Genomic DNA, 27,631 nt, shown 5'->3' with positions numbered 1-27,631 from the left:
CGACCCCATCATCCACGCCGGAGCCGTCACCGAGGTCACCGTCTGCTAAGGTGACCTCCGGCATGGCAGCGCAGCAGGGGCGGGGGAGCAAGGGCAGGAGAAGGGCACGCACCTCGCACGTTTGGAACAACTTCGAGGAGATCTCTGAGGAGGTGAATGGTAAGAGGGTATGTTCTGGTGCTAAATGCACCCTCTGCAAGAAAGTTCTTACTGGTGTTTCTACTAATGGTACTGGTCATTTAATTAGGCATCTTGCTTCATGCAGTAAGAAGGCTGATCGTTTTGCAAGGTCTCAATCTGTGCTTCAGTTTAGTTCTGATGGTTCTCTTAGAAATTGGGAGTACAATGCTGAGTTTGCTCGTACTGAATTATGTCGTATGATTGCTAGGTTAGATCTGCCTCTTGGCATTGGTGCATATAATGCTTTCGTTGATTATATCAAACGTGCTCATAATCCTAGGTTTGCCCCTGTTTCTAGGCAGACAACCACTAGAGATGTTGCTAAGCTTTTCAATCAATCTCGTAATTTGCTTATGGACTGTTTAAATGTATGTTCTTCTATTGCAATTGCATCTGATATTTGGAATGGTAATGCTAAGAAAGATTTATCTTAGTGTGGTTGCTCATTTTGTTAATTCTAATTGGGAACTAGAGAAGAGGTTGCTTGGCTTGCGTCTTATAGATTGTTCTCATTCTGGTTCTAATATTGCTGAGCGAATTGGTTTTGTGGTTGATGAGTGGAAGTTGACTGATAAGATCTTCTCTTTTACTCTTGACAATGCATCTTCTAATGCTAATGCCATGACTTCTTTGACTCCTAAATTCTCTGGCTACATTGGTTCTGTTTTCTTGCATCAAAGATGTGCATGTCATATTGTAAACTTGATTGTTAAATCTAGTTTGAAGCGTTTGAAACCTTATCTTGAAGCATTCAGAACTGCCATATCTTTCTTGAATTCATCTAATCAAAGGATTGCTGCATACAAATCTTATTGTATTGCTATGGGTGTCCGTCCTAGAAAGTTTGGCTTGGACATGGATGTGAGATGGAAGTCCACTTATCTCATGTTAAAGCACGTTCTTCCTTACAAAAGTACCTTCTCTGTTTTTATCCATACTCACTATAAGCAGACTATGGGTCAGACCCTTCTCACTGAAGATCATTGGTATGTTGCTGAAACTCTGCTTTCATTTCTTAAATTGTTCTATGAGTCTACCGTTGAGATGTCTGTTGTTTACTATCCCACTGCTCCTATCATGTTGCATCATATTATTGAGATTGCTACTCATCTGAATAAATATGAGAATGATCCTTTGCTTATGGAGTCTATACTGCCTATGAAAGCTAAGTTGTTTAAGTACTGGAGGACTATTCCTATGTTGTATTCATTTGCTTTTATTCTTGACTCTAGAGCTAAGATTAGAGGCTTTCATAAGGCACTCACTCTTATTTCGCAGCTTACCAATCATGATTACTCTTGGTATTATGAATTTGTTCGTGTTGAGCTTTCTAAAGTGTTTGCTAAGTATGAGCAGAAATTTGGTAACATTCAGTCGCATCGTCAACCTCAAATTAATACCGCTGGAAAGAAGAGGAAAGTTTGGGGAAGATTTTTGGTTCTGATGCAGTTGGTGGAGGTTCAGCTCCATCATCTTGTACTAATGCATCTGCTTCACCTTCACCTACATTTGCTACTGCTACAACCCTCCTGCTTGCCTCTCAGTCATCTGAGTTGTCATCATATCTTGATAGTGATCCTATTTCTGATTTTGATGATGACTTTAACATTTTAAGCTGGTGGCGTGATCACAGGCGCTTATACCCAGTACTATCTATCCTTGCTGAAGATATTATGACGGTTCCTGTGTCTACTATTAGTTCAGAATCTACCTTTTCTCTTGTTGGCAGGGTAATTGAAGAGCGGCGTCGAAGCTTGACATACGAGATGGTGGAGATGCTTTCATGTTTGAAGGACTGGGAGCTTGGAGCATCTCGGCAGCAGCATGACTTGGAGAATGAGGAGCTTCTCTCTGGATTCGAGGACTTATACATCAACGAAGCGCCGTCTTAAGCTCAAGTGAGAGTAGGTTGTCGGTTGTACTCTTTTCCTTTCTAAGGTTTTCTCATGTAGTTGATATGAGTTTTTACTTAGAAAGGTTTTTAATGAGGCAGCCAAACATTAAGGCAACCCATAACTGAATTGGGCAATTTGTATCACTTAAACTATTTGGTGATCTATTTTAGATGGTTTGATTGTGTATTTGTGTAATATTTTCTGGTTGAGTTGAGTGCTATATGTTTGAAATTTTCTATATACATCTTGTATTCTGATGTTTAAATAATTAAATCATGTGTTGGATGAGCGGGCTGTAAAGGCCCGACAGACCTAATGGGTCTAACGGGCTGTCGTGCTAAATGGGCTGGCACGGCCCGTTTAAGAGTGTACGGGCCATGCCATGGGCCGAGAGGCCAGCCCGAGGGGCGGCACGGCACGGCCCGTTAGTTTAATTGTGCTTGGCTGGGCTGGCATTTTATAGATTGGCACGGCCCATGTAAGAGTCGGGCCGGGCCGGCCCGGCCCGATATACAGCTATACTCACGTGGAGTCCAACAAAACTTAATTTTCCATTTTATAATTTTTTTATTTACTATGATTTTTCAAATATTCGGTCAAGATAAACATTCAAGATAAACATAAAAGAAAACGAGTAAAGCCACTGAGAGAAACCAGCTAGCAAGATCATATGTCCGGTACAGCGAGTCTGAAGAGTCCAATTAGGGAGAAAATGCGGATTTGACCTAGAGTCGAGTATGTAAAAAGGATTTTTTTCCTTGTAAATAAAGTAATTCATGAGGCCCATTCCAGTTATAAATCACAAAGAAGACCTCGTAGATCGACAGATGGGCTTAACTGAATCTCAACTCTGTGTATGGTTCTGAGAGAATTGGGCCTGCAGACACGCTCCTGTCGTCGGCCCAGCCTAGCCTCCTGCAGACAGGCCATAAGATATGGGCCCATTAGAGTATCTCATGTTCGTCTTTATTGCCCCTTATTTCGCAAGTTGATATACGAATACGACACACGCACGTTTAGTCGTTTACACTCCACACGAGGGTGCCACTGCCACCCATTTTTCATATCCGTGTCTTTCTACTCTTTTTTTAAAAAAACTTTCTTGCTGGTCAGGATTAAAAACGCCACTTAAGTAAGTACTTATATTAACTAATAGAAGTAGAAATATTGATATATAGGGGTGCCATGACTCTCGTATCAACAAGGTTAAATATCTAAATGGGACAATGTTCTTCTTGGTGGAATAGTTTAATGTAACTGTGCGTTTGCCCCATTTCTCCCTTGCTTTTGTGCTTATTAATTAAAACGTCTACCCCGTTTTATATGCACACGTGCTTTCCGCAATTCGTGTTGGCATGAAGACTTTCGTATTTGGCACTAGCAGAGAGCCATTTCAATATTGTGCTTGGTGACAGCTGTATAACCGTCAGCATTTGTCATCACGTTTATGCTTGAGCTAGACCATGCACAAACAGGAGCTAGCTCTAATTTGTTTGTTCAAGTTAAGGTATCAGTTGTTCCTGCCATAAGGAAAATCACATTGAATTCAGGGGGCACCAATCCATTTTGCCTTTTGTCTGATTGAAGTGGCGTTACTCTAGACAACTAGGACATAATTATGATACAGCCAATGCTAGCATAGCAACCCTGATGGAGGAGTCTGCATGGGAGCTAGTTTGTATTAAATTTAAGGTTTTGACCCTTATTAGAATCCAAATAAGTTGAGTTACAATTTCTCGCACAAAATTAATGATTGACCAGATAGAGACGGGAGCTTGTTTTAATGATTGACCAAATAAGTTGTAACAAGCCAACAAGGCTTACCTAAGTTATGGCGTGGACATGGAAGTTCAATTTGTCGAACTTCCCTACGGCGTCCAATTTGAACGGTGAATTCAATCGAAAATTCGACGGTCCGGCCGCGGTTCGATCGAAATTCGAACCGAATCTTGAGCTCCTGCCCCAGCTGTCAGCTTACCACAGAGCACCACCCCCCGGCTCCACCTATATAACGGGCCCCATCCCGTTCCCACACGATTCGGGCGGTGCTGCGGCAATGCTGCACAGGCCAGTGCGCAAGAGACACGGTGCGACGCCGCAGCTGAGGGAAGAGCAGAAAAGGAAACCAGTTGCGGAAGGGGACGCTTGCCTCCAACTCCAGCCGCTCCAGGAGCGGAGCAATCTGGTGAGATCCTACCCGGCGAACCCCTACTGCTCGAGTCCCCCACCTTCCTCCTCGATCGATCGCGCGAGCTGCTGGGATAAACCGCGGGCTCTTACCGCTTCAGAACGGGCTGCGAGTGGGGTTTTCTCCCTTTCCGTTTTTGGGTGAATTTCCGGGATTTTTCTCGTGTTTCTCTCGTTCGTTGAGGGGTTTTCGTGCTTGTTGGTGCGCGCCTGTTCGATGGAGACGGGAATGGCGGTCGATGGGATGGGATGGGAGTGGGGGGCTGGGGAATTGCGGTTTGGATGGCGCGGTGGGGTTTTGCGTTGTTGATCACTAGGGGTTAGGGTTTAAGCGATGCTGAGATTTTGGTTTTTCCGGGGTGCCGATTGCAGGATTGCTAGATTGCCGCGTCGTTTAGGGGTTTCCTCGCGATCGATCGCGCCATTTCGGTAGAATTTTGGTCTGGTGTCTAAGCGCCAGCTGTTCAATTTTGCAGTTTCAGTTGGGGACCGTATGCTTGGCATCGTTTTTTTTTATCTTTTGCTTGCCTCTTCTTCTGACAGCCTTGTGGTTTGCGGTGAGCACAATAATTTGTTTGCTGCGATCTCTTGGGGATGCTAGATATGTGCCTTGTGGCACGCTGTGGAACACTTGTGTGGTTTAATTGATTGTTGATCCCAAGGGGGAGGTTTAAGCAGGGGCTAAAATTCGGGAATTGCACCGTGCCAGCTGTAGAGATTGCTTGTTTGCTGGTTAATTTTGGGGTGCCACAATTGATTGCGCTTGTTTGGTGATGGATTTTTCGTTTGTTGCCTAGGTGCCAATATTTAAATTTTGCAATTTTGGTTGCCAATTGTACCTGCTATCAATTTTTATGTGCTTCTTCTTTCTTCCTTTAATGATACTGTTGCTTGCGGGCTGCAGTGGGAAGAAGTTTTTATGGCGTAAGAGCTTGTGGGTGGTAGATGCTGTGTGTCCTGTGGGCTTTGGAACACTAGTTTGTGGTTTGTGAGTAGTTGTTTTATATTGTACTGTATGATGATGGCTTCTGTATGGCAATTGTTCTGTATAGTGACTTTATGCTTACAGTACTTGTGGCATGTAATTGTTTTTAGTGTGTTTTTCGTGACTGCGTGATGGTTGTGCACCACATTTTGGTTATGCACAATTTGGTGCCCCGCATGGTTCCAATGCCTATATCATAGTTTTGGTACTCTATCAGGATGGAAATGAGACTTGTTTCTGGCTCAGGCACTTGGACTTGTTGATTAAAACTGAGCGCTAATTAGATGGCACCATGTAGGGGATTGTAGATGAAGAGTTTCTGGGATGGTTTAACCTTTTTGGCTGGGTTAGTAATTTGTTTAACTGAATGTTACGGCCATGACATTGTTTTACCGCGGAATTTTGATTAAGTTGGGTTTTTGGTGCCTTTTTCTATGCCACTATGTATAACCTTCATGAATTTGTTACTTTGGAATTTTTTTCCATGTGCATCTATGAATTAGTAGCGATTTCGTTTGGTAACATGTTGGGACAAAAGGACTATCTATGCTCCCCTACTTAGATTTACAAGTGTCATGCTTTTCTCTGTTTTGTTCTTTATAAAAGGAGTGGACTGAATTGTTCTTAACTTGGATATTTCAAGGTGTTCCCACTTTGAAAATCATATATTACCATGGTTTGGTACCTTTATTAATTTCAATTTCTGTTGTAGATGTATACATTATCCCCCATATCAGGACCTGATACCCAGTGTTATCTCTTTGATATCACTGTATAAACTTGTGTCCCTTGTTTATTCTCAAAGTATGTGAAGCACAGGTGCTGGAAGAAGGAGGGGCCTGGAATCTTGCAATGCAGACGTATAATCAGAATAGCAAATATGGGGAACTGACCCGTAATCTCCGAGAAACCCAGCTTGGAGGGGTGATCTTTGGTTGCAAGTATGATACGATTGATGAATGCTTCAAAAAACAGCTGTTCGGTTCGTGAAGTGCACCTTTCACCTCTTGCTATAAGTCACTCCTTTGTAACGCCCTCGTTTTGCTCTTACAATGTCCTGCTGATGTTGTTGAGATAATATGTTCTTATAGTTTTATATGGTGATGAAAAAAATGCTTTGTTTCTGAAATATTGACTCGATTGATTTAAATTTTTGTTGAATTTCTTGCCTTTATAAGATTATGATTCCTAGTTGACTTGTTTTATAGGTCTGCCTTCAGTCCATTATTCATATGTGAGGAATGTCAAACCCGGCATGCCTTTATTTCTATTCAACTATAGTGACAGAAAGCTCCATGGAATTTTCGAGGCTGCAAGTCCTGGTCAGATGTATATTGACCCATATGCTTGGAGTAATGATGGCTCTTTAAGGACAGCCTTTCCAGCGCAGGTAACAAGATATTAAATATCTGTATGCTCCCTCCATTCTTTTTTAATTCTGATAACATCCTAGGATGTAGGATCCACGACATCAAAGTTTCTAAATTTGTACCATTAATATGTTAAAAGCCATCAACATTGAGTATATTAACAGTACCTTACTAGATATGCTTTTGGAAATGCTTAAATAAAAGTATACTTTTATCAATAAATATTGATAGTCACATCTCAAAGACCATAGAAATGTCAACAAATGAAACAGAATGGAGAGAATAATTGGCACGGTTAGTTTGGTGGAATAGTCTTGGTTACGTTTGCTCCATTTCGTTTATATCTGAAATGGTTGTTTGTGTTTTTAAGGTTCGTATTTGCACAAAGACTCAGTATCCACCCCTGCTGGAGAGCCAATTCAAAACATTGCTTGGTGACAACTATTATAACCACCACCGCTTCTATTTTGAGCTTGACCATGCACAGACAAGAGCATTAATTTCTTTGTTCAAATCACTTGATCCTGCTAATCGCAATCAAGTTCCAGCTGTTTCAAGCAAAAGGAATCTTGCAGTATCGCCATTACCAACTAAAATGAAGCTACCAGCTGTTCCTGACCCAAAGAAAGTCACAGAAAATTCTAAGGAAACCAATCCATTTAGTGTTTTATCAAATAGGGCTTCTCCATTCAACTGGGCTGATGATGTGGACAGTGCTAGTAACACTGATGAGAAGAAATCTGAGGACCTGCTTTCTGATTGTGATGATTTGGATGATAATCTTCTTCAAGACCAATCTGTTCCTCATTCAAATCCAGATGAGGTCAGTCAGAATTCCTCAGACAAAACTGTTGACCAAGGAGTGGAGCTTGTTGAATGCAACCATCCAGTTGCCAATCCTGTGAACGGAGAAAGAGTCACCATTGATGAACCAATGCTTTTGAACCCACTAAATGATCAAAATGGTGCTGTGGATGTTGATGAAATAGAGAGTGAGGTTCACAATAGTTCAGGTGGTGTTGGGCTACAGCCTGAAAGAAAGACTATCCTGGAAAAGTTGAAAGAATTATCTTTTCAACGACAGCAGGTGGCAATATCCTCTCAGGATTGTGTTGATTCCAGTTCAGATCAATGTGTACCTGATGAAACACAGATCAATGCAAACCTTTCCTGTGACCCATTTGATGATACAATGGAAGATAAAACCTCATCTGATGAGTGCCATGGAAATGATGAGGTGACTATTATTCCTTTAGTTATCCTCCTTTTATTCGGTATTCAATTTTGTTTCATAACCAACTGTCTCTCACATTATTATTTTTACATTCCTTTATAGCTGCTGCAAATCATCACTGCTTTAACCAAGAGGACTGAAGCATTGGAGAAGAAGCTGGTAATTTATTTCTTCTTGAATAATAGAGATAAAAAAATTGACTGATGCCTTCATTTGTTTTTTTGGAAAGTAAAAAAACAAACAAACGAACTCTTGTTTCCATACAAGCATCTATCCTGCCACTTTGTTGACTTGAGCCATATATTTGTAATCCTCAAATTTCTAGTCGCAGTGATAGTTGATGTGGTTGGTTCAGTATATGCCTTTTAGGGCTTGTTCGGTTTGAAGGGGTTTGAAGAGGATTGGAGGGGTTGGGAGGGATTAAATCCCCTACAAGTCAAAACCCCCCTCAATCTCCTTGGGGTGGGATTAACCGAACAAGGCCAGTGGCAACACAATGTTTACTTGCATGAACCATTTTTATCATCTATACATGGCCTCAACTTTTTGTGGGAACCCACACAGACTAAATTGGGTAGCTTTAGTTTTTCATATCTGGATGCCTTAGTGCTCATCCCAGAGGTATTTGTGCTGTGAGATCTTTTCGGGCCATTATTTGATTGTTTATGCAACCATTTCCTCCATAGGTCATTCTAATTATTTTCCGTTCTTTTCCAGATTGGGTCAGACCAAGAAATACTTTCATTGAGGGAAGTGGTTAAAGACTCAGGAAGAAAAGTTCAGCAACTGGAATACCTTGTAGATGAGTTACAATTCAAATTTGACTCTTCGCTGTCTCATCTGGGAAGCATATGCAATACTCTAGCAAAGCCATCAGTATTCCTGATTGGTGGTTATAATGGCGTGACCTGGTTATCATCTCTTGAATCTTTTTCTCCTGAGAAAGAGACACTGGTGGGTCTCACACCAATGAGTTCTCCACGCTCATATGCGTCTGCTGCTGCTTTGGATGGTCACATATTTGCTTTTGGTGGTGGAGATGGCATGTCATGGTATAACACAGGTATACCATGGTATTTGTAATATGATTGTGCGAATTCTTATGCATGAGCTTCATTTCTAGTTGCATGTATTTACTTATATCTGTTTTTTTTTATAGTGGAATGCTATAGTTCAAGGAATAATGAGTGGACGGAATGCCCCTCCTTGAACCGGAAGAAAGGAAGTCTGGCTGGAATCTGTCTTAATGAGAAAATATATGCTATTGGTGGAGGAGATGGAAATGAAACTTATTCAGAAGTTGAGATGTTTGATCCGTATCTTGGGAAATGGATATGTAGTCCATCTATGCTGCTTTCTGTATGTTCTCAGCACCAGTTGCAAGTATAGTTACCCATTTTGATATCTGTTAACCTATTCCAACGTATTGCTTGAACTTTCTTGTCTGCAATTTTGTATTATTACAAGTTCAAGAACCTTCAGAATTATGGACTAACAAGAGATGTACATTTATTTAAGATGTGTAATGTTGACGTGCCTGTCATAAATATGCAGGAGCCCTTTGGTGTTTATATCTTGTAGTTGAGTTATGATAGTTCATTCTGTTCATTGCATAACTGTTTACATACTCTGCCTAGACTTTTGATGATGTGTACTAGTAGGATAACTGGATGGGGATACTGCATTACTTTTGTAATATTAGCGGTAAAAGAGAGTAATTAAATAAATCGAATAATCTTGAAACTAACATCTTATTTGGGCTGTGCGGTATATTTCAGCGATTTGCTCTTGCTGCGACCGAACTGAATGGAGTCATCTATACAACTGGTGGCTATGATGGAAGCGTGTATTTGGAGTAAGATCTGTCACGACTTTCCCTTCATGTTATTACAAAATTACTTCAGATACTAACAGTGACAACACATGCTATTTACAGATCAGCAGAAAGGTATGATCCAAGGGAGGGCTTCTGGGTCCGGCTTCCAAGTATGACTACTAGGAGAGGATGCCATGCCTTAACTGTCCTGGGAGACGCCTTGTCAGTAAACTTATACTTCAGATCTCTTCCTGAACAGATAACTAAGAGCATCATGTTCTTAAATCTTGATAAGAAGCTTAGCTGCAATGCTGACTAATTTTTCAGATATGCTATGGGAGGATATGATGGGGACAAAATGGTCTCCAGCATCGAGATCTTTGACCCACGTCTCAACACCTGGAGGATGGGCAATCCCATGAACATCCCAAGAGGATATGCTGCTGCCGCTAATCTTGATGATAATGTATTCCTAATTGGTGGCATGCAGTCCAATGTGCAGATCCTGGATACTGTAAGTGACTGCACAGTTATATGTACCTCTTGTCAATCTTGTGCTCTTTTCTGTTCTGTTCTGAAGATAATTCCTCTCTTTTGCTATAGGTGGAAGTTTACAATGCGAGCTCTGGCTGGTCCGTCCTTGGTTTCGGTTCAATTGGGAAGAGGTCCTTCGCATCTGCTATAGTCCTGTAGTTGCTAGTCACTTAGTCAGGAGTTTAGGGTTCTTATCATCAAATTTGTAACATCACATCCCTTACAAGGAACGGTTGGCTTAGCTTGGGGTAAATTACCCTTCTGAAGCGTTCTGGTTATGAACAGCGAGAATTAGCATGGTAGGGGGATGATTGACCGGGTGGTCCAATGTTTAACCTTTATGCCCTTCTTTACAGACTACAAAACTATACATTCACTGGTGCATGTGGATGAACCTTTTTTTTTGCACAATAGGAATGCCCAAACTCAAGGAGCACAGTGCGAAAGAATCTTTTATGCCAATTTCATCAGCTGTTTTTCTCTTGTAAGTACATGCTAAATGGCAGTGCCTAGAACTTTAAAGATCGCGTGGTTGGCAGGTTGAGCAGACTGGTCAGTGTGCCCAGGTTGCTCCAAGTTGCAGGAAACGTTGCTAGCTGTTCGCTTTGTTTCAGTTATTCTGTTCTCAGTTTTTGAGTGACCAGCACGTTACATTGAAATGCTGTGCTCGTGTGGAGCGGCTAGTAGGATCCGATACTAGGTGATTCTTCTTAGGTAACTTAATCAGATCAAGTTCCTAGGATCCGATACTTTGATATGTTCTCGAAGGTCTTTTTCCATCGCGTTGACTGAAGTTGGTGGTTTGAGTTCCCTCCGAGGATCGAGAGGTAGCAGTTGATTCAGTGCTCAAAAATAGCTGCCAAAACTTATTCAGACTCCTGACACTGTAGACGCCTTTCTAAAATTGCTTTGCCATTTGCCAATTACGGCGACGGTGCTTGGAATAGCTTTGCGTGTGATGTGACCGCGTTACCAAGTGGAGATCTCTCCCGAAGGTTCTATTACCGTTGCAATGGTGATGGCTGCGCAACGCCTTCTACTAGACTTAGGACGCTTTTGAGCCCATTGCATGGAAGTACACCTTGCCCATTTGTTAAAGGAAACTAATTTGACTGCCATGAAATTCATAACCATGGGCTTTGCAAATCAGAGCTACTGGCTACGGTTTTAGCTTCACATTTTGCGCATATCCTATTTATCACATCTACAACTAAGAGAGTGATAGTTTGTTGGAGAAAATTAATCGAGTTCCGTGAACCACAAATCCCACATATCTAGGGGATGCTAGGATGCTTACCATCAATGGCTATGGTTTTAGTTCCACATTTGCATCTGCCCCATATGTCAAATCTACAGCTAAGAGAGTGCTGGTTTGCTGGAGAAAATTAATTCGAATATCGTCGGGTCCATTCATGAAATTCGTAAAACGACAAACATAGATGTTGCAAGGATGCTTACCGCATGCAAGTGGGTCCATTCAATTAAATAATTACGATGGCATGCTATTCTAGTTTATTTCTCCTCCTAAATTAATTACGCATAATGCCATTCTAGTTCAGTTTATCGAATTTTTGGATTGATCTAATGACCCAAAATAAATATAACTTGTATCCCTAATGGTTTTAGCTAGCTCCACATTTACGCCTACCCTATACATCACATATACAGGTAAGAGCGCGGCAGTTTGCTGGAGCAAATTAAATTGAATACCACCAACTTCATTCATGAATTTCGCAAACGACGAATATAAAGGATCCCAGATGCTTACAGCCGGTGGCTATGGTTTTAACTCCACATTTACGCCCACCCTACATTTCAAATCTACAGCTAAAAGCATGGTAGTTTGCTTAAGGGTGTGTTCGTTTCCTCCCCTCTAGAGTTTAGACCCGTCGCATCAAAGAGAATCTTGCTATTTAGAAGTATTAAATAAAATCTGTTTATAAAACTTTTTGCACAGATGGGTGCTAATTCGCGAGACAAATTTAATGAGCCTAATTAATTCATAATTTGCCACAGTGATGCTACAGTAATCATCCGCTAATCATGGACTAATATACCTTATTAGATTCGTCTCGCGAATTAGCTCTGGGGTTCTGCAATTAGTTTTATAATTAGACTTTATTTAATATTTCTAAATGACAAGATTCTTTTTGATGTGATATCTCTAAATTTTAGATCTTAGGAAATTGAATGGAACCTAAGAAAACTAATTCGAATGTCATCCACCTCATTCATGAAATTCAGAAATATATGTTGTCCTCTGTCCTGGCTGGCTGGCACCCCACCTGCCTAGTTCCTCGCTTCCTCCGCGCCGCACCACCCGCGCCGCACCCACCAGAAGCTCGCCCCGCGGCCGCTGCGCAGGTGGCCCCACCAGCGTCGCCCGCTCCCACGTATATAAGGCTCACCCTCCGTCCCCACACGACCCCGCGATGTCGCTGCGGGGCTCACACACACGCAGCGCAGCAAACGAGATACAAGAAAATAAATAAAAAAAAGAGCAGCACCCAACCAAAAAAACAAAGCGCGGCGCTTGCTTCTTCCGGGTTCCAGCCACCTTGGGAGCGGCGCGTGCGCTGTCAGGTGCGATTCCGGCCACCCCCCAGGACTCCGGCCGCCCATTCTTCGCCGATCGCCAAGCGCTTCGCTAGGATCAGCCGTGGGGTTCGGTTCCTCACGTACGGCTCGCGGCGCATTTTTTTCCCGTTCCATTTCGGGCAAATTTCTGTAATCTGCTCGTGTTCTGTTGGGGGCGCGTGCGTTCCGATTTGTTGCTGCGCGTGTGCTCGATGTGGGGCTGTGGTGGTGGTGGCCGCTGGGAACGCGATGGGCTGGGAGGGCGCGATGATTGCGGTTTGGGTGGCTCGTCGGGGTTTAGCGTTGTTGATCACGAGGGGTTAGGGTTTAAGGCTTTAAGCCGAGGCCAAGGTTTTGGGTGTTGCGGGGCGCCGATTGCTGGGATTGCTAGTCCGCTGCGTCCTTTTGCTGTTCATCGCAGTTAATCGCGCTGCTTTGGTGGGTTTTTGGTTGGCTGGCTGGGCGCCATTTTTGTAACGAGAAAAATCCTTGCAATTTTGGTTGGTACTTGGTAACCGCTGCATGCAGTTTTATCTCCTCCCCGTTTCGTTTGTAGGTTGGGGTGGAAAAAGTTATGTATTTTTCGTGCGTATTGAAAGGAAATTTACTGTATGTCTTGTGGGATGTGGAACACTCGTGTACGGTTTAACCGATTTGTGATGGCACGGTAACTTAAGAGGATTGCTTCTGTATGCTCACACGTCTTTGTAGGAGTGGTGTTGTGTAGAACTAGTTGTTTTCTACACAGCTTTGGTGACCTTTGCAGTGACTATGCGTATTGAATTCTATAGAACTAGTTGTTCTCGCGCATTGCATTGGTGTACAAAGTACAAACTGTTTGCTTGTCCACCGTGGTGATTAATGAATGCTGTGTTGTAAGTTTGGTATGCTGACGGATTGAATATTGGTTCTGGCCCAATAAAGAAGGCTGCTTAATTAGGTTGTGCATTGGGCATCATGCATTTGATTGCTTTTAATCAAGTCAGGGCGTTAACCGGACAGCACACCTCTGTAGCAGATTTCTGTAAAATTGTGCTTAAAGTTTAATCTTGGACAAGTTGGTAATCTGTGTGACTGATTGTTTTGGTCGTGGAACGATTTGGCCACGGAATTTGTTTCTATTTGTCCTTTTCGGTATTTTTCTTGTTATTTTGCTTAACATTCATGGTTTTGTAATACTATTGTTTTCCCTGCCCAACTTTGGATTATTAGTGTCTTTTTTTGGTTACATGTTAGCATAAAATGGGTGATCCATACATCTGTTTGTGGAATTTTCCTTGACATCCTTCTTTCTTGAATGAGAACTGAATTTGTGCCAACTCGGATACTTCAGGTTGTCTGAACGTATTGCCAATGTTTGGATCTGTTTAGCTTGCCATATCTCTTATAATTTGCTTTTATGCTCTCTCTCCCTTGATTATGAGTTCATACAAAGTGTTATCTCTTTGGTATCATTGTATTTGTTTATCTTATGTGCTTTCCGTACTCCCATTCTGGAACACAGGTGCTTGAACCAGAGACCCACAATCTTGCAATGCAGACACATCATCCAAATAGCCAGTCTGCGATACAGATTCGTAATCTCCCAGAAAAACAGCTTGGAGCGGTAATCTTTGGTTGCAAGCCTGAAACAATTGAAGAATGCTTGACAAAACAGCTCTTTGGTTCGTAAAGTGCACCTTTCACCTCTTGTTTTAACTTTCATCTTTTGAAATGTGACCATTAGCTCTATCCCGCTAACTTGTACTGTTACAACTGGGCTTAGTTTACAAAATATTCGTAATTTGATTTGAATTTTTGTGATTTTATTACCTTAATTAGATTGTGTTTCCTGTTCAATTTATCTTGCAGGTCTGCCTTCAATCCATTATTCATATGTGAAGCATGTCAAACCTGGCATGCCTTTGTTCCTGTTCAATTATATTGACAGAAGGCTCCATGGTCTTTTTGAGGCTGCAAGTCCTGGTCAGATGTCTATTGATCCATATGCTTGGAGTAATGAGGACTCATTAAAGACACCTTTTCCTGCTCAGGTATCAAAATTTTAATGTTGGCACAGATTGTTTGGTGGAATACTTTAAATTATTAAGTTTGTTTCATTATATTTATATCTGAAATGTGTTTTTGTGTTTTTAAGGTTCGTGTTTGCACAAAGATTAAGTATCCACCAATGCTGGAGAGTCGATACAAAACTGTGCTTAGTAAAAACTATTATGACCGTCACCTCTTCTATTTTGAGCTGGACCATGCACAGGCAAAAGCTTTAATTTCTCTGTTCAAATCTCTTGCTCCTGCTAATTTCAATCGAGTTCCAGCTGTTTCAAGCAAACAGAGTATTGTCCTGTCTTTATCACCGAGTAAAAGGAAGACACCAGCTCTTCCTGACCCAAAGAAAGTCAAAGCAAAATCGAAGGATATCAATCCATTTAGCATTTTATCAAATGCAAGTGATGGTGTACTAGATAACTGGGCTGATTCTGATGTGGAAAATGCAAGCGTCCGTGAAAATTCACGCAGTGACACTGATGATAAGGAATCTGGGGAGCCAGTTTCTGATTGGGAAGATTTGGATGATAATGTTCTTCAAAACCAATTTAGTCCTCATTCAAATCCAGATGAGGTTAGTCAAAATTCCTCATACAAAACAGTTTGCCAAGGAATGGAGCTAGCTGAATGGAGTCATGCAGTCAGTGATCCTGTGAATGGAGAAAGACACAATGTTGAGGAAGGCATGCTTGTGAACTTACATAATGAGCATACGGATGCTGGCAGTGTTGGCAAAATAGATAGTGAGGTTCACAATAACTCAGATAGCATTGAGCTACAGCATGAAAGGCAGACTATCCTGAAAAAGCTGAAAGAGTTGTCTTTTATACGACAGCAGGCGGCACTATCTTCCCAGGATCCTGTTGATCCATGTTCAGATCAATGTGTACCAGAAGGGAAACCAGTCAATGCAAACTTTTCCTGTGACACATTTGGTGCTACCCTGGAAGATACAATCTCTCCTGAGGAACGCCATAGAGATTATGCTGAGGTATCTATGTTATTCATTCAGCCTGCTTTTTTTTCATTATTTAATTTCATCTGATGACCTAATGCCTAAATTGACATCTATAGTCCCCTTATGTTATTTTTGTATTTACTTTCTCGTGTAACTGCGACAGATCATCGCTGATTTAGCCAAGAGGGCCGAGGCCTTGGAGAAAAAGCAGGTTATTTCTTCATCTCCTCTTGAACAATGGAAACAGAAAGTTGATTGATGTCTTCATTTGTTTGTTGGACAGTGAAAATGAGCTTTATTCTCAGAATAAATAAATAAATGACTTTGCCTTCCGTATCCTGCAATTTTGTTGTCTTGGGCCATATGTTTCTAATCATTGATTTTTTCAATCATGGTGATACATGATATGTTTAATTCAATGTTCGAGTTCCTTTCGGTGGGGAAACTATGTTTCCTTGTATGAGTTATTAGTTATTTAGCTCATCTGTACAGTACTTATTTCTGGCAATGCATGGACTCAGCTGGATAGCTGTACTTTTCAAATATCCTGCTTTAGCAATTCCACTAAATGTATTCATGGTAGGAACTTTGTTGGACAATATTTTGTTGCCTGTGCAAACGCTTACTGCATAAAATTTTCTTATATGGTTCCGTTATTTCCCAGAATATGTCAGATCAAGATATACTTTTCCTGAGGGAAGTGGTTAAAGACTCAGGAAGGAAAGTACAGCAACTGGAATACCTTGTAGATGAGTTACAATTCAAATTTGACTCTTCGCTGTCTCATCTTGGAAGCATGTGCGATAATCTAACCAAGCCATCAATATTCCTGATCGGTGGCTATAATAGCGTGACCTGGTTATCATCTCTTGATTCTTTTTCTCCTGAGAAAGACATACTGGTGGGTCTCACACCAATGAGTTCTGCACGCTCATATGCATCTGCTGCTGCATTGGATGGCCACATATTTGCTTTTGGTGGTGGAGATGGCATGTCATGGTACAACACAGGTATGCCATGGTATTTATAATCTGCTTTGGCAACTTGCGCATGAGCTTTCATTTTTAGTTGCATGAGTTTACTCCTAACTGTTTCTTTTGTAGTCGAATGCTATAGTTCAAGGAATAACGAGTGGACGGAATGCCCCTCGTTGAACCGGAAGAAAGGAAGTCTCGCTGGTACCAGTCTTAATAGCAAAATATATGCTATTGGTGGAGGAGATGGAAATGAAACTTATTCAGAAGTTGAGGTGTTTGATCCATATCTTGGGAAATGGATATGTGGTCCATCTATGCTTGTCTCTGTATGATCACATCCTCTCTTTGCTTCAAATATTTACCTAGTTTGATATCTTCTACCCCTTTACAATGTAGCGCTTGAACTCTGAGTCAGCAATATCTATATCTCGGTGACCTTAAGAACTAAGAACACATCCGGGAATTAGGTTTAGTTTTTAGGGTAAAGATACATAAGTTGATTTATGATGTAAACTTCGCATGATCTAGATCTAACGGCCGAGGAAAAAAGGTGACATGGCCCTATAGAATCGCACGGTTTGGACCCAGGATTCGTGTTTAGAAGATTTGCAGCAGCATATGGTGCTTATCTTCTGCATGAACAATCCTTCATAATAATTTGTCTGATTGCATCATTATTCGCATACCCTGGCTGTATTTGTGTATATAGTTTTAGGATAATTGTGCTACAATACTCCTGCTATTTGCTCTTGCATCTTCATAACAATTTGTTATATTAGTTGGAATTAGTAGAGTATCTCAAAGAGTTGAATAATCTTGACACCAATATGTTTTGACTTTGCTACAATATGTTCCAGTGATTTGCTCTTGCATACCATGCCTGTATTTTTACTTGTATATAGTCTTAGGATAATTGTGCTACAATGATCCTGATATTTGCTCTTGCATCTTCATAACAGTTTATTATATTAGTCGTAGTTAGCAGAGTATCTCAAAGAGTTGAATAATCTTGAGTTCTTGACACCAATATGTTTTGACTTTGCTACAATATGTTCCAGCGATTTGCTCTTGGTGCGACCGAATTGAATGGTACCATCTATGCAGCTGGCGGATATGATGGAAGCATGTACTTACAGTAAGACCCCTCCAACACTTCACTTTATGTTATTACATGATATAGTCATACAAGGAAACTAACTGTAAGAAACACATTGTATGCAGATCAGCAGAAAGGTATGACCAAAGGGAGGGCGTCTGGGTCCGGCTTCCAAGCATGAATACAAGGAGAGGATGCCACACCCTAACTGTCCTTGGAGAAAGCCTGTCTGTAACTTCCTCTTATACTTCAGACCTTTCTGACAGAGAACCAAGAGCATCTTGGGTCTTAAATCTTGGCGATGAACTTAGTTAGCGTTTGACTTCTGTTTCAGATACGCAATGGGAGGATACAATGGAGACAAGATGGTGTCTTGCGTCGAGATCTATGACCCTCGCCTCAATGCCTGGAGGATGGGTGATCCCATGAGCTCCCCAAGAGGATACGCTGCTGCAGTGAGTCTGGATGGCAGCGTATACCTGATCGGCGGCCTGCAGTCCAATGTGCAGATCCTGGATACCGTAAGTAACCATGTAACTACTGATATCTAGCTACTGACCTGACAAAATCCGAGCCCATTTTCAGCTGTTGACTACTCACTTTTCTCACAGGTGGAAGTTTACAGCGTGAGCTCGGGATGGTCAGCTCTCGGTTTCAGTTCACTCGGGAAGAGGACCTTTGCATCTGCCGTCGTCATGTAGCTACACTACAGATCAGGAACTAAGTGTTCATAACATCAGGTTTAACATAGTGCTGCCTTTCCCATGTGGTCTTCGGGTTGTAAACAACAAAAAAATCAGAGGATGGCATGAGAGGGGGTGGTCCGTGGAATTGACCTCTGAACCCTCCTTGACAGTCTAGAACACACGCATCCACCTCCTCGTGTGGTTGAACTTGGCTCTCAGTCTCGGATAGCTAGTAGTACCCAAACTCATGGAGTTCAATACAACTAGAGATTCTAGAATGTTATGTACTTGTGTGTGTGCCATTGCTGCTGGGTGCTGGGGTTACATTCGGGCTAGGATTTAGAACTTTGAATATGGTACTTGAACAGGCTGATGGGCTTGCGTGTTTTACAGCCGGTTGTGCTGTAGCAGTACCTTAGAGTCTGATTGGTTTGGTTCCAAAATTTGCCTTGCCAAAGTTTTAGCAACTATAAATTTTGGCGTTGGAATCCAAAAAAGTAACCCACCATATAAAGTACTAGCCAAAATTTTGGCAGAAGATTCTTGCCAATGTTTTGGCAAGGTAAAATTTGGAATCAAACCAGGCTCTTAATTCCCCGTAATCGTACTGTGGTGCCATCGCCCTTCACCGGTCGCGCGCGGCCTTTGCTCTGTCAGCAGGTCGCTGGGATAGCCTGGGAAACAAGCGGCCCAAGTGCGGATTGGGGAGCCCATGTGCGCAGGGTTTCCTTTTATAATTAAATCCTTCAGTTGCTAAGTATAACAAATCAGAGTGGCGCAGCGGAAGCGTGGTGGGCCCATAACCCACAGGTCCCAGGATCGAAACCTGGCTCTGATATATTTTTTATGTTTTAAATTTCTGTTTTTTTGGTCGGCTCACGTTCCCCGTTGCAGCTTATTTTCACCTTTGCTGTTATTCGACCTAAACTCTGTGGAAGTGAAATCTCGAGCATCGACTCCACAAACGCAGCTGCACGCACCTTGCAGCTTTGGCATCTTTACTCCCAACAAAACTTGCTAGCTCGGTCAGACCAGATGGCAAGATGCGATTCCAGCACTAATAAGGGGTGCAAGCGGCCGGAAACTAAAGCAAACCAAAACATCGATTTCTTCTCCCAAGAACAGAAACTACTGCATATATTGTGCTCTTGAAGCTCAAAAGTAAAAAAAAAAATCAAGACGTTGCAAAACTGAATAAGTTGCCACGCAAAGATTGTCCGAACTTTCCCAAAACGCTTCTTGCATGACCAAATAAAGATACGGCGGCGACCACTACCCGATCCACACCAATGCAAGAGCGTTCGTTGCCGTTGGCATTTGATTTGATCGATCCTCAGGGTACGACGAACACGTACGGGCGATCGAAAGCTTAGCTTCTCGGCTTCTCCAACGAATTCACGGGCGCCAGTCAGCCCTGCTGCTTCACGTCCGCCATCTCTCTTCCCGAACAACGTACTGCAAACTGCAAAGGAGAGGCCCGCCGTGCGCCGCCGCCGGCCGGTTGCCTTCAACAACTCAGACGACGCTGTACCAGTACCTGCCTATATGTGTATCGCCGGCACCTTCGTTCCTTAGGTTGCCGCCGATCGATGGATCGACCTCGCAGTTCAGCCCGGGCAAACCAGCCTGCCAAGCAAGCATCCATATCACCAGCCGTCCTCATGAACCATGATCCGCTGAAGACGTCCGGGAGAGGGAGGTATTTAACTAATAATAACATTTAACTCTTGAACCAACACAATCAGATCAGAGTGGCGCAGCGGAAGCGTGGTGGGCCCATAACCCACAGGTCCCAGGATCGAAACCTGGCTCTGATAATTTTTGTTTCATTTTCTTCTCTGCTCACTTTTGTGTTTTCCGATGTACCTTCTGTATGCATAGGACTTCAGCAGCTAGAATTTCAGATTCAAGCCATGTCCCAAACATGAGATTTAACGGCAAACCTTTCATTCTTCTTTTCAATTTCATGATCTGATTCAACTTGTTGGAGTCAAGTGAAAAATGAGGTGATGTGGAAGAACAAAGGGGAAACAGAAGAGGTGCTACTATTAGTTTTGCTAGAAAGATCGTGCAATCCTCCTGGTCCGTAGCCCAGGCTCATCTCACGACAGCAGAGCTCGAGCTTCACGGTTAAGGACGCAAAATCATGTAGACAAATTGCCATCTCTACGCAGTAATAAGGCGATTAGGTACGCAGTGAGCTGTGTACAATAATAATCAGTGAATACGACACTCGATGATTGAATAAGATATGGCATCCATTAAACGGGAAAAATATTTTTCTTCAAAATTGCAAAACTTCTATTATAGTGATCCTTCATATCGTTTATTTTTGTGTATTCTGAAAAAAAAACCTAGTTATTGTGTATGATAAATAACCCACATCAGCGCAACAAAAAAAGACACACAAAGTTGGAAGTGAGTTGGAGTCCATATCAGACTCCTGTATCACCCATAAGACGATGCCACATCAGCATTTTGTTTTCCCCGGTAACCACTGGGCTAAAGAAAGACAGGGAAAAGATCGTGGCAAAGGATGTTCCCGTTTCTCCGGTAACCATTTTACTTTACCGAGAAAATAAAGCGGTTAAAAGGAAAGGCGACGAGATAAAAAAAAAGGGGGGCGTCAAGATGCACATGTCTACTTGGATAAAGCTAACACTCACTCAAAGATTGCCGAACTTGATCCTTGCTGCTCCTTCGCATGCACTCGGATCATCTATGATTGAGGGAGCTCATTTCTCTCTCATCGTCTGGTGAATTCCGCAAAAGGTTATTATTATCCAGGGGTTAGATGCTAGTGTTTGAGGTGAAGGTTTTACGTTTAACTGTTGTTGACCGATTTTAAGGAATGGCCACAACGACAAATCGCCATGGCAGTGATGACATAGCAAGACGATATGAGCGTCACCGATCAACGGTGGGGAAGAAGGGACGGACAATGATCAATAGCTGCGCGCAAGATGACGATGATAACGATGCAAGTGACAACAAAAAGAGGCTACCGTAGTGACGGAAGATCTCTGAGGAAAAGGATACTGAGGAAGAACAAAAACACGTTTTACGTACTCCTAGAAGACTACTAGTAGCCTTTTGATGGGATCATTTCCTCCCAGCAATTTTTGTCTTAGAATAAAATTATAAGGCAGCATAAGGAAAACCCCACATGTCGGCCGTGGCTCCCTTCGGCAAATTCAGCATGTGACTGACCATAACAGCGCATCTTTTCTCCGATTGTCCCCCACAAAATTCCACGCAACTTCTACTGTCAGAGCACGCGTCCGGGCCCGGCGGGCAGACTCCAACGCCCCCACGCCCGTTCCGCGGGCCCCACACCGCATTGAAGCCGCCGTTAAACCGTCTCCGCCCCCTCTCCGTTTCCTCCTCCCCCCAGTCCGTCCCAGTCCAGCTACTCACGCCAGTCGCCAGGTCTCCTCCTCCCCTGTCGCCGTCGCGCGCGCGCGCTCCCTCCGGCGGGGGGTAATTTCGTCGAACACCTGCCGCCGCCATGTCCGGCACCGGGTGCTTCCCCGCGGGCGGGCCCGACGGCTCCCGGGCCTGCCGCGACGGCGCGGCGGCCGCGCGGCTCAAGACGGGGTCCCTGCTGGCGATCCTCGTCGCTAGCGCCATCGGCATCTGCCTCCCCGTCGCGCTCACGCGGGCGTTCCGGGGGAGCCCCAACTACGCGAGGGGCCTGCTGCTCGTCAAGTGCTACGCGGCCGGGGTCATCCTCTCCACCTCGCTCGTCCACGTGCTCCCCGACGCGCACGCCGCCCTCGCCGACTGCGCCGTCGCCACGCGCAGGCCCTGGCGGGACTTCCCCTTCGCGGGGCTCTTCACCCTCGTCGGCGCGCTGCTCGCGCTCCTCGTCGACCTCTCCGCCTCCTCCCACCTCGAGGCCCACGGCCACGGCGGCGGCGGCCACGGCCACCAGGAGACGCCATACGCCCCGATTCCCAAAAAAGCCCCCGTCTTTGAACTCACCGGCGAAATGAGCCCCAAGAAGCGCGCCTTCCTGGACGACGACCAAGAGGACCTGGCGCCGCGCGCTGCCAGGAACGGCGCCGAAACGGACAGGGACGACGTGGCGCTCTTCGGGGCCAAGAATGGCGCCGCCGTGGTGCGCAGCGACGAGGTCGCGGCCGTCGGCGGCGGGTGCCATGGCGTCGGGCATGAAGTGGTCGAGGTGGGGGATGGGGCGGGGGAGGAAGACGAGGCGAGGAGGAAGCAGAAGATGGTGTCCAAGGTGCTGGAGATTGGGATAGTGTTCCACTCCGTCATCATCGGGGTCACCATGGGGATGTCCCAGGATGTCTGCGCAATCCGACCGCTCGTGGTTGCGCTCTCCTTCCACCAGGTGTTCGAGGGGATGGGCCTTGGTGGCTGCATCGCGCAGGTGAGAGTTCAAATATGCGTATCTCATTTTTTTGCATTTTGTTTGTGGAATTGAAGGCTCATGATCGATTTGTTCGTATTGTGATCGTTTTTGCATGGTTTACCGGTATTGCTTTAATTTGTGATCGGTAACACTGACTGGAATTGAGGCTTCGTTACATCATTAGGTTGCAACTTTTGGTCTGAATTTAGATTTTGTAGCACTACATAGGAACTCAGAGGTCTAGCTTGATTGAATTGAATCCATGATGTCAGTGTTCTCTTTCACAGTGTACCAAGCTGGATATAATATCATTTTACGGGTTGGCTTCCTTTCGGAGTATGATGAACTGATAGTCATATGTTTATGTGACATACCTATGCTTATGTATGATATGATAATTTGCACATAGACGAGACAAAGGATTGTTCCCTCTTATTTTTATTTAATTGGTTGATTTGTGTGCCTTGGAGTAAGTAAGCTTGGTATCGACTGTTTTCAATTGCACACTAGGAGTCTGGTCTGCATCGCTTTGTTTGGTAATTTGGTGGAGAATATCTTATACTTGATTATGCTTTGTTTAAACCCTCCTTTGTCCCCAGCACCCTCCTTATAACTTTATAGAGTTTAGAATGATTCTTGGTGGAAGGATCCCGGTTGTCCACAATAATCAACCAGAGTGCGATTTTGTACCGATCATTGAATTATAGCAATATAAAAACCTGAAGGCTGAACTTTTTGTACCATGAAAACCCATGTGGCCATCTGTCCTTTTTCCCACCCAGTTCTGTTCGTTCATGTTCGATTTTAATCCACATATTCCACAATGTTTACCTCTTGTGCCACTCCACTATAGAAGAAGCTCAGGCTGATGTGTTATGCACATAGGAGAGATGACAGAGGAATAGCACTAGGACTTGGTCCTTTTGGTTTGGTGGTATCTTGTTGGACAGCAATTCCACAAAGCAATGGCTAGGATTCATAAAGATGCAGAGTACCTGCAAAGCATAACAGTCATTAAATAGTAAAGTAAAGAGTTTGCAGGATTTGCCCAAACATTAGGATTCATAAAGATGCAGACTACCTGGAAAGCGAAACAGTCATTAAAGAGTGATGTGTCCATCGTTAGCAGCGGTGCTAGTGCAATTTGCTGATTTCTATCCTTTCCTCAGTTGATAAAGCATAGTGTACCTAGAGCCATCACCTGGGATTCCAATTAGCATGCACCTTTGTAAAGCAGTCATGTTTTGATATTCATTCATAATTCATAACTAGAGATGAAGTATGAATTCCATACTGAGTCACTTAAATACTTCTTTGATGACTGAATATGTATGCATTTGTCTTTCTCTCAGGCTGGTTTTGGGATGGCAACAGTGGGCTATATGTGCATAATGTTCTCAGTGACTACACCATTGGGCATTCTTCTTGGAATGTTTGTCTTCCATATGACTGGCTATGACGATAGCAATCCAAATGCCTTAATAATGGAAGGGATTCTTGGTTCACTTTCTGCAGGAGTCCTTATCTATATGGCGCTTGTGGATCTCATTTCTCTCGATTTTTTCCATGACAAGATGATGTCAGCATCTATAAAACTGAAGAAGGCATGTTACATTGCGTTGGTGCTTGGATCTGCTTCTATGTCGATATTAGCTCTCTGGGCATAGGTCGTAATCAAATTCTCAAAAGAACCTCATGTACGAGCTTCAGAGAAAAACGATTTACTGTTCCTATGATATCTTGTGTAGGCAGGAACGGATAATACTCTGGGGGCCACCACTCACCTCATGTAAATTTTGACACGATAGAAACTGGAAATTCACGACTGCTGATTGTGAATTGTTGCATACTGAATACTGCAAGTGTGATAGGAACATGGTTTCAGCAACGAGGTTGGCGGTTGCCCCCCCCCCCCCCCCCCCACCTTCCGCTTGTACTGTTGTCAGATCTGCAAGTTTCTGGGAAGGAGCCATTCGGTAATTTGCAAAATATGCCTTGCGTATTGAAGAATGTGCCTTGTCGCTTCTTTATCTTTCCTGATGCTCTCGATTTCTTTCAGATCTCTTGGTTACTTTCGGTAATTTGCAAATCCTTGCGTATTAAAGATGTGCCGTATCTCTTCTGTATTTTTCCTGATGCTCTGGGTTCCTTTCAGATTTCGTGTTTACTTGTGTCTGCTCTTAAGCTTCCCTGGACAAACAAAAAAAAAAAAAATCAGTTACATGTCGCACACGATAATGGCTAGCGGCGGTGGCTCTTGGGCTTTTCGGCCCACTTCTCCCAGGCCCAATTCTGTGTGGCCCGGCCCAGTATAGCCACGGCGGCCCGGCCCCATTCCGCGTTCGCTCGTCCGTGTAAATTTCCTCGTCGCTCCCCCTCCAAACCCTAGCCGCACCCCTTCTTCGTTTCCTCCCCTCGCAGCAGCCGCCGCAGCCGCCCGCCGCCGCCGCCGCCATGGGCAGAAGTAAGTTCGCGATTCCAGTCGTTCTCCTCCGGATTGCGCCCTTGGGATGTTTGATGCGACCGTTTGTTTATGACCTTTTTATTTTCTCGTGTAAATCTCGGCTCGATCCGTGATTGTTGTGCCAAATCTGTTTGATTTGTTTTTATGATTCCGGAGGGTTATCCGCACGCGCGTAGTGTTTTTACTTGTTCAGTTGATTAGTGAAGCTCCCAGGTATTCATGTTACTTGATCAGTCGAGTTGTGGTTGCCTAGAATCACTTGTTCATTTGCTAGACTGCCTGCATCCTAGGCGGAAGCGCGGGCTCTTTGTATTAGAGCGCTCAGATTTCCTTTGTTCGTTCATATTGCAGTAAATTGGTATCCTGTTCCGAAATGACATGCTCATCGTTTGTAAGTTTATAACAACTAGTTTCATAGTTCATTATCTGTGGCGGAACAAGGCATCAATTTGGTTTACTGTTAGTAGTTGGAAGTCTTGTCTTGGTCAGGGCTCATTCTTGTATACCTTAGATGTATGCTTTCCCTTGTCAAATAGACTTATTTGTGAGCTAGTACTAATGGATTTTTAACTTTGTATGTGATGGATCTCGTTTCAAAGGCATGCATTTTGCGGTCTTTTGTTTGCCATTAATCAGCACTATAGCACAATCTTACTACAATGCACATGCTCTTTCTGCATGATTCTTGTAAGCACTGTTGTTTATGCTCTGAAAATTGAGGTGACCTTGTATCTAGTTTGTGACATCTATTTCTTTGCACTGACTACTTTTATTGTATACTTAACTTTAGTTTATCTCTATGCTATCTGGTTAATAACAACCGTTGGTGTTTTTGAAACTTTGGCCAGGGCCTGCAAGGTGCTATCGCCAGATCAAGAACAAGCCGTATCCCAAATCCAGGTACTGCCGTGGTGTACCGGACCCCAAGATCAGGATCTATGATGTTGGAATGAAGAAGAAGGGCGTTGATGAGTTCCCCTACTGTGTTCACCTTGTCTCTTGGGAGAAGGAGAATGTAACCAGTGAGGCTCTTGAGGCTGCACGTATCGCTTGCAACAAGTACATGACCAAGTCTGCAGGAAAGGATGCCTTCCACCTGAGGGTCCGGGTTCACCCGTTCCATGTGCTTCGTATCAACAAGATGCTTTCGTGTGCTGGGGCTGATAGGCTCCAGACTGGAATGAGGGGTGCCTTTGGCAAGCCCCAGGGTACCTGCGCTAGGGTGGACATTGGCCAGGTCCTCCTTTCTGTGCGGTGCAAGGACAGCAATGCTGCCCATGCCAGTGAAGCTCTGCGTCGTGCCAAGTTCAAGTTCCCTGGCCGCCAAAAGATCATTGAGAGCAGAAAGTGGTGAGTGCAAAAGAAATTCTTTCAAGCTGTTGAACCAGAGTGTTATTCAGAAATCTGATTGCTCACATGTTCTTGTTGCATCAAGTTTCGTGTGTTAACTCTGTTACTTCACACTTCTTCAGGGGCTTCACCAAGTTCAGTCGTGCTGATTACCTGAAGTACAAGAGTGAGGGTAGAATTATGCCTGATGGTGTCAACGCTAAGGTAAAGATATAGTTTTCTTGTCCTCTGTTTTTTTTTCAATTATTACTCACTTTGTTTATGTACAGTACAGTAGACATAAATTTCTTTTAGACACTTATGTTGTCTAGATGTGTGAGCATATTTTAGAGAAAAGTGGATACTTTATTTTTTTCTTAGCCACAGTGTTTGTATAGACGTGATATTTTAGACAATGTAGTCACAATTTTCATTGGTCACTGTTTGTACCTTTATTTGTCTGAGCATACTTCATTTATTATATGTGTTCCATCATCTCAAGAGCAATGCCCTGGCCAGTGAGCATAATCTAATGTCTTTATCTTTTATCCCTGTGCAGCTGCTTGGTAACCATGGCCGACTTGAGAAGCGCGCTCCAGGGAAGGCTTTCCTTGAAGCTGCCTAGGCTTCTACAGTGGAATGCGATTCTGGATGTTTTGCTTCAGCTTATCTTGTTTTGCTTTCTGGAACATGGACTAAGTGCTTGTAGTATTACTGAGCTCTGTGTGAATCGGCATTATGCATATTGTGTTGGTATTTGACTCAGAATGGGTTGCTCTGAATGCCCTTCAAGTATTATGGTTCCGAATCTATCGTTAATGCGGTGGTGTTTATGGTGCTACGTTAGCATGACCATTGGAACGGTCATAAACTTTGAGTGACGAATGCTCATTTTCTGAGATTGTGGTTTTGTGCCATT

At 43.5% G+C, this 27,631-nt stretch overlaps 4 protein-coding genes and 2 non-coding genes across 9 annotated transcripts; all 6 read left to right on the top strand.

Annotated features, from left to right (window-relative positions):
• The first annotated feature begins 4,125 nt into the window (after positions 1 to 4,125).
• LOC112886587 lies at positions 4,126 to 10,668 on the top strand. 3 transcript variants are annotated; one of them, XM_025952533.1, is made up of 11 exons: positions 4,126 to 4,260; positions 6,067 to 6,229; positions 6,456 to 6,637; positions 6,988 to 7,854; positions 7,954 to 8,010; positions 8,569 to 8,914; positions 9,011 to 9,210; positions 9,630 to 9,706; positions 9,788 to 9,889; positions 9,995 to 10,181; positions 10,271 to 10,668. In XM_025952533.1, the coding sequence occupies exons 1-11, from the start codon at positions 4,132 to 4,134 to the stop codon at positions 10,358 to 10,360; spliced, it is 2,400 nt and encodes a 799-aa protein (XP_025808318.1). In that variant the 5' UTR covers positions 4,126 to 4,131; the 3' UTR covers positions 10,361 to 10,668. The 3 variants fall into 3 exon arrangements, with proteins under 3 accessions (XP_025808318.1, XP_025808319.1, XP_025808320.1); XM_025952534.1 differs by having other exon boundaries at positions 4,128 to 4,260; positions 6,053 to 6,229; XM_025952535.1 differs by having other exon boundaries at positions 4,129 to 4,260; positions 6,062 to 6,229.
• A 1,989-nt stretch (positions 10,669 to 12,657) lies between these two features.
• LOC112887252 lies at positions 12,658 to 18,828 on the top strand. 2 transcript variants are annotated; one of them, XM_025953381.1, is made up of 11 exons: positions 12,658 to 12,784; positions 14,283 to 14,442; positions 14,630 to 14,811; positions 14,916 to 15,815; positions 15,946 to 15,993; positions 16,447 to 16,792; positions 16,886 to 17,085; positions 17,818 to 17,894; positions 17,981 to 18,082; positions 18,190 to 18,376; positions 18,467 to 18,828. In XM_025953381.1, the coding sequence occupies exons 2-11, from the start codon at positions 14,313 to 14,315 to the stop codon at positions 18,554 to 18,556; spliced, it is 2,262 nt and encodes a 753-aa protein (XP_025809166.1). In that variant the 5' UTR covers positions 12,658 to 12,784; positions 14,283 to 14,312; the 3' UTR covers positions 18,557 to 18,828. The 2 variants fall into 2 exon arrangements, with proteins under 2 accessions (XP_025809166.1, XP_025809165.1); XM_025953380.1 differs by having other exon boundaries at positions 12,754 to 12,879.
• Positions 18,829 to 19,307: 479 nt separating this feature from the next.
• On the top strand, positions 19,308 to 19,379 carry TRNAM-CAU. Its single transcript has one exon. It is a non-coding gene; the product is annotated as a tRNA-Met (tRNA).
• A 907-nt stretch (positions 19,380 to 20,286) lies between these two features.
• Positions 20,287 to 20,358, top strand: TRNAM-CAU. The gene has a single exon. It is a non-coding gene; the product is annotated as a tRNA-Met (tRNA).
• A 1,581-nt stretch (positions 20,359 to 21,939) lies between these two features.
• LOC112884517 (zinc transporter 6) lies at positions 21,940 to 24,773 on the top strand. The gene is made up of 2 exons (XM_025949923.1): positions 21,940 to 22,937; positions 24,272 to 24,773. The coding sequence occupies exons 1-2, from the start codon at positions 22,050 to 22,052 to the stop codon at positions 24,584 to 24,586; spliced, it is 1,203 nt and encodes a 400-aa protein (XP_025805708.1). The 5' UTR covers positions 21,940 to 22,049; the 3' UTR covers positions 24,587 to 24,773.
• A 472-nt stretch (positions 24,774 to 25,245) lies between these two features.
• Positions 25,246 to 27,531, top strand: LOC112884518 (60S ribosomal protein L10-like). Its single transcript, XM_025949924.1, has 4 exons — positions 25,246 to 25,383; positions 26,232 to 26,733; positions 26,856 to 26,937; positions 27,272 to 27,531. Exons 1-4 carry the CDS (start codon positions 25,374 to 25,376, stop codon positions 27,335 to 27,337), a joined length of 660 nt encoding a protein of 219 aa, XP_025805709.1. The 5' UTR covers positions 25,246 to 25,373; the 3' UTR covers positions 27,338 to 27,531.
• Positions 27,532 to 27,631: the final 100 nt, after the last annotated feature.

This window comes from Panicum hallii, chromosome 3, assembly GCF_002211085.1.
Source record: "Panicum hallii strain FIL2 chromosome 3, PHallii_v3.1, whole genome shotgun sequence".
Classification (NCBI taxonomy): Eukaryota; Viridiplantae; Streptophyta; class Magnoliopsida; order Poales; family Poaceae; genus Panicum; species Panicum hallii.
Note: the sequence above shows the minus strand (reverse complement) of the source record. Positions and strands in the feature narration are given on the sequence as shown.

What these genes read in the sequence shown, in the direction of transcription:
- LOC112886587 (XM_025952533.1), top strand. Translation starts at nt 4,132, where the DNA reads ATGCTGCACAGGCCAGTGCGCAAGAGACACGGTGCGACGCCGCAGCTG. An exon ending in TCCAGGAGCGGAGCAATCTG is followed by an intron (nt 4,261 to 6,066) that starts GTGAGATCCTAC and finishes TGTGAAGCACAG; the next exon opens with GTGCTGGAAGAAGGAGGGGC. An exon ending in GGACAGCCTTTCCAGCGCAG is followed by an intron (nt 6,638 to 6,987) that starts GTAACAAGATAT and finishes TGTGTTTTTAAG; the next exon opens with GTTCGTATTTGCACAAAGAC.
- LOC112887252 (XM_025953381.1), top strand. Translation starts at nt 14,313, where the DNA reads ATGCAGACACATCATCCAAATAGCCAGTCTGCGATACAGATTCGTAAT. An exon ending in AGACACCTTTTCCTGCTCAG is followed by an intron (nt 14,812 to 14,915) that starts GTATCAAAATTT and finishes TGTGTTTTTAAG; the next exon opens with GTTCGTGTTTGCACAAAGAT. An exon ending in ATGTGCAGATCCTGGATACC is followed by an intron (nt 18,377 to 18,466) that starts GTAAGTAACCAT and finishes CTTTTCTCACAG; the next exon opens with GTGGAAGTTTACAGCGTGAG.
- LOC112884517 (XM_025949923.1), top strand. Translation starts at nt 22,050, where the DNA reads ATGTCCGGCACCGGGTGCTTCCCCGCGGGCGGGCCCGACGGCTCCCGG. An exon ending in TTGGTGGCTGCATCGCGCAG is followed by an intron (nt 22,938 to 24,271) that starts GTGAGAGTTCAA and finishes TCTTTCTCTCAG; the next exon opens with GCTGGTTTTGGGATGGCAAC.
- LOC112884518 (XM_025949924.1), top strand. An exon ending in ATCATTGAGAGCAGAAAGTG is followed by an intron (nt 26,734 to 26,855) that starts GTGAGTGCAAAA and finishes ACACTTCTTCAG; the next exon opens with GGGCTTCACCAAGTTCAGTC. An exon ending in CTGATGGTGTCAACGCTAAG is followed by an intron (nt 26,938 to 27,271) that starts GTAAAGATATAG and finishes ATCCCTGTGCAG; the next exon opens with CTGCTTGGTAACCATGGCCG.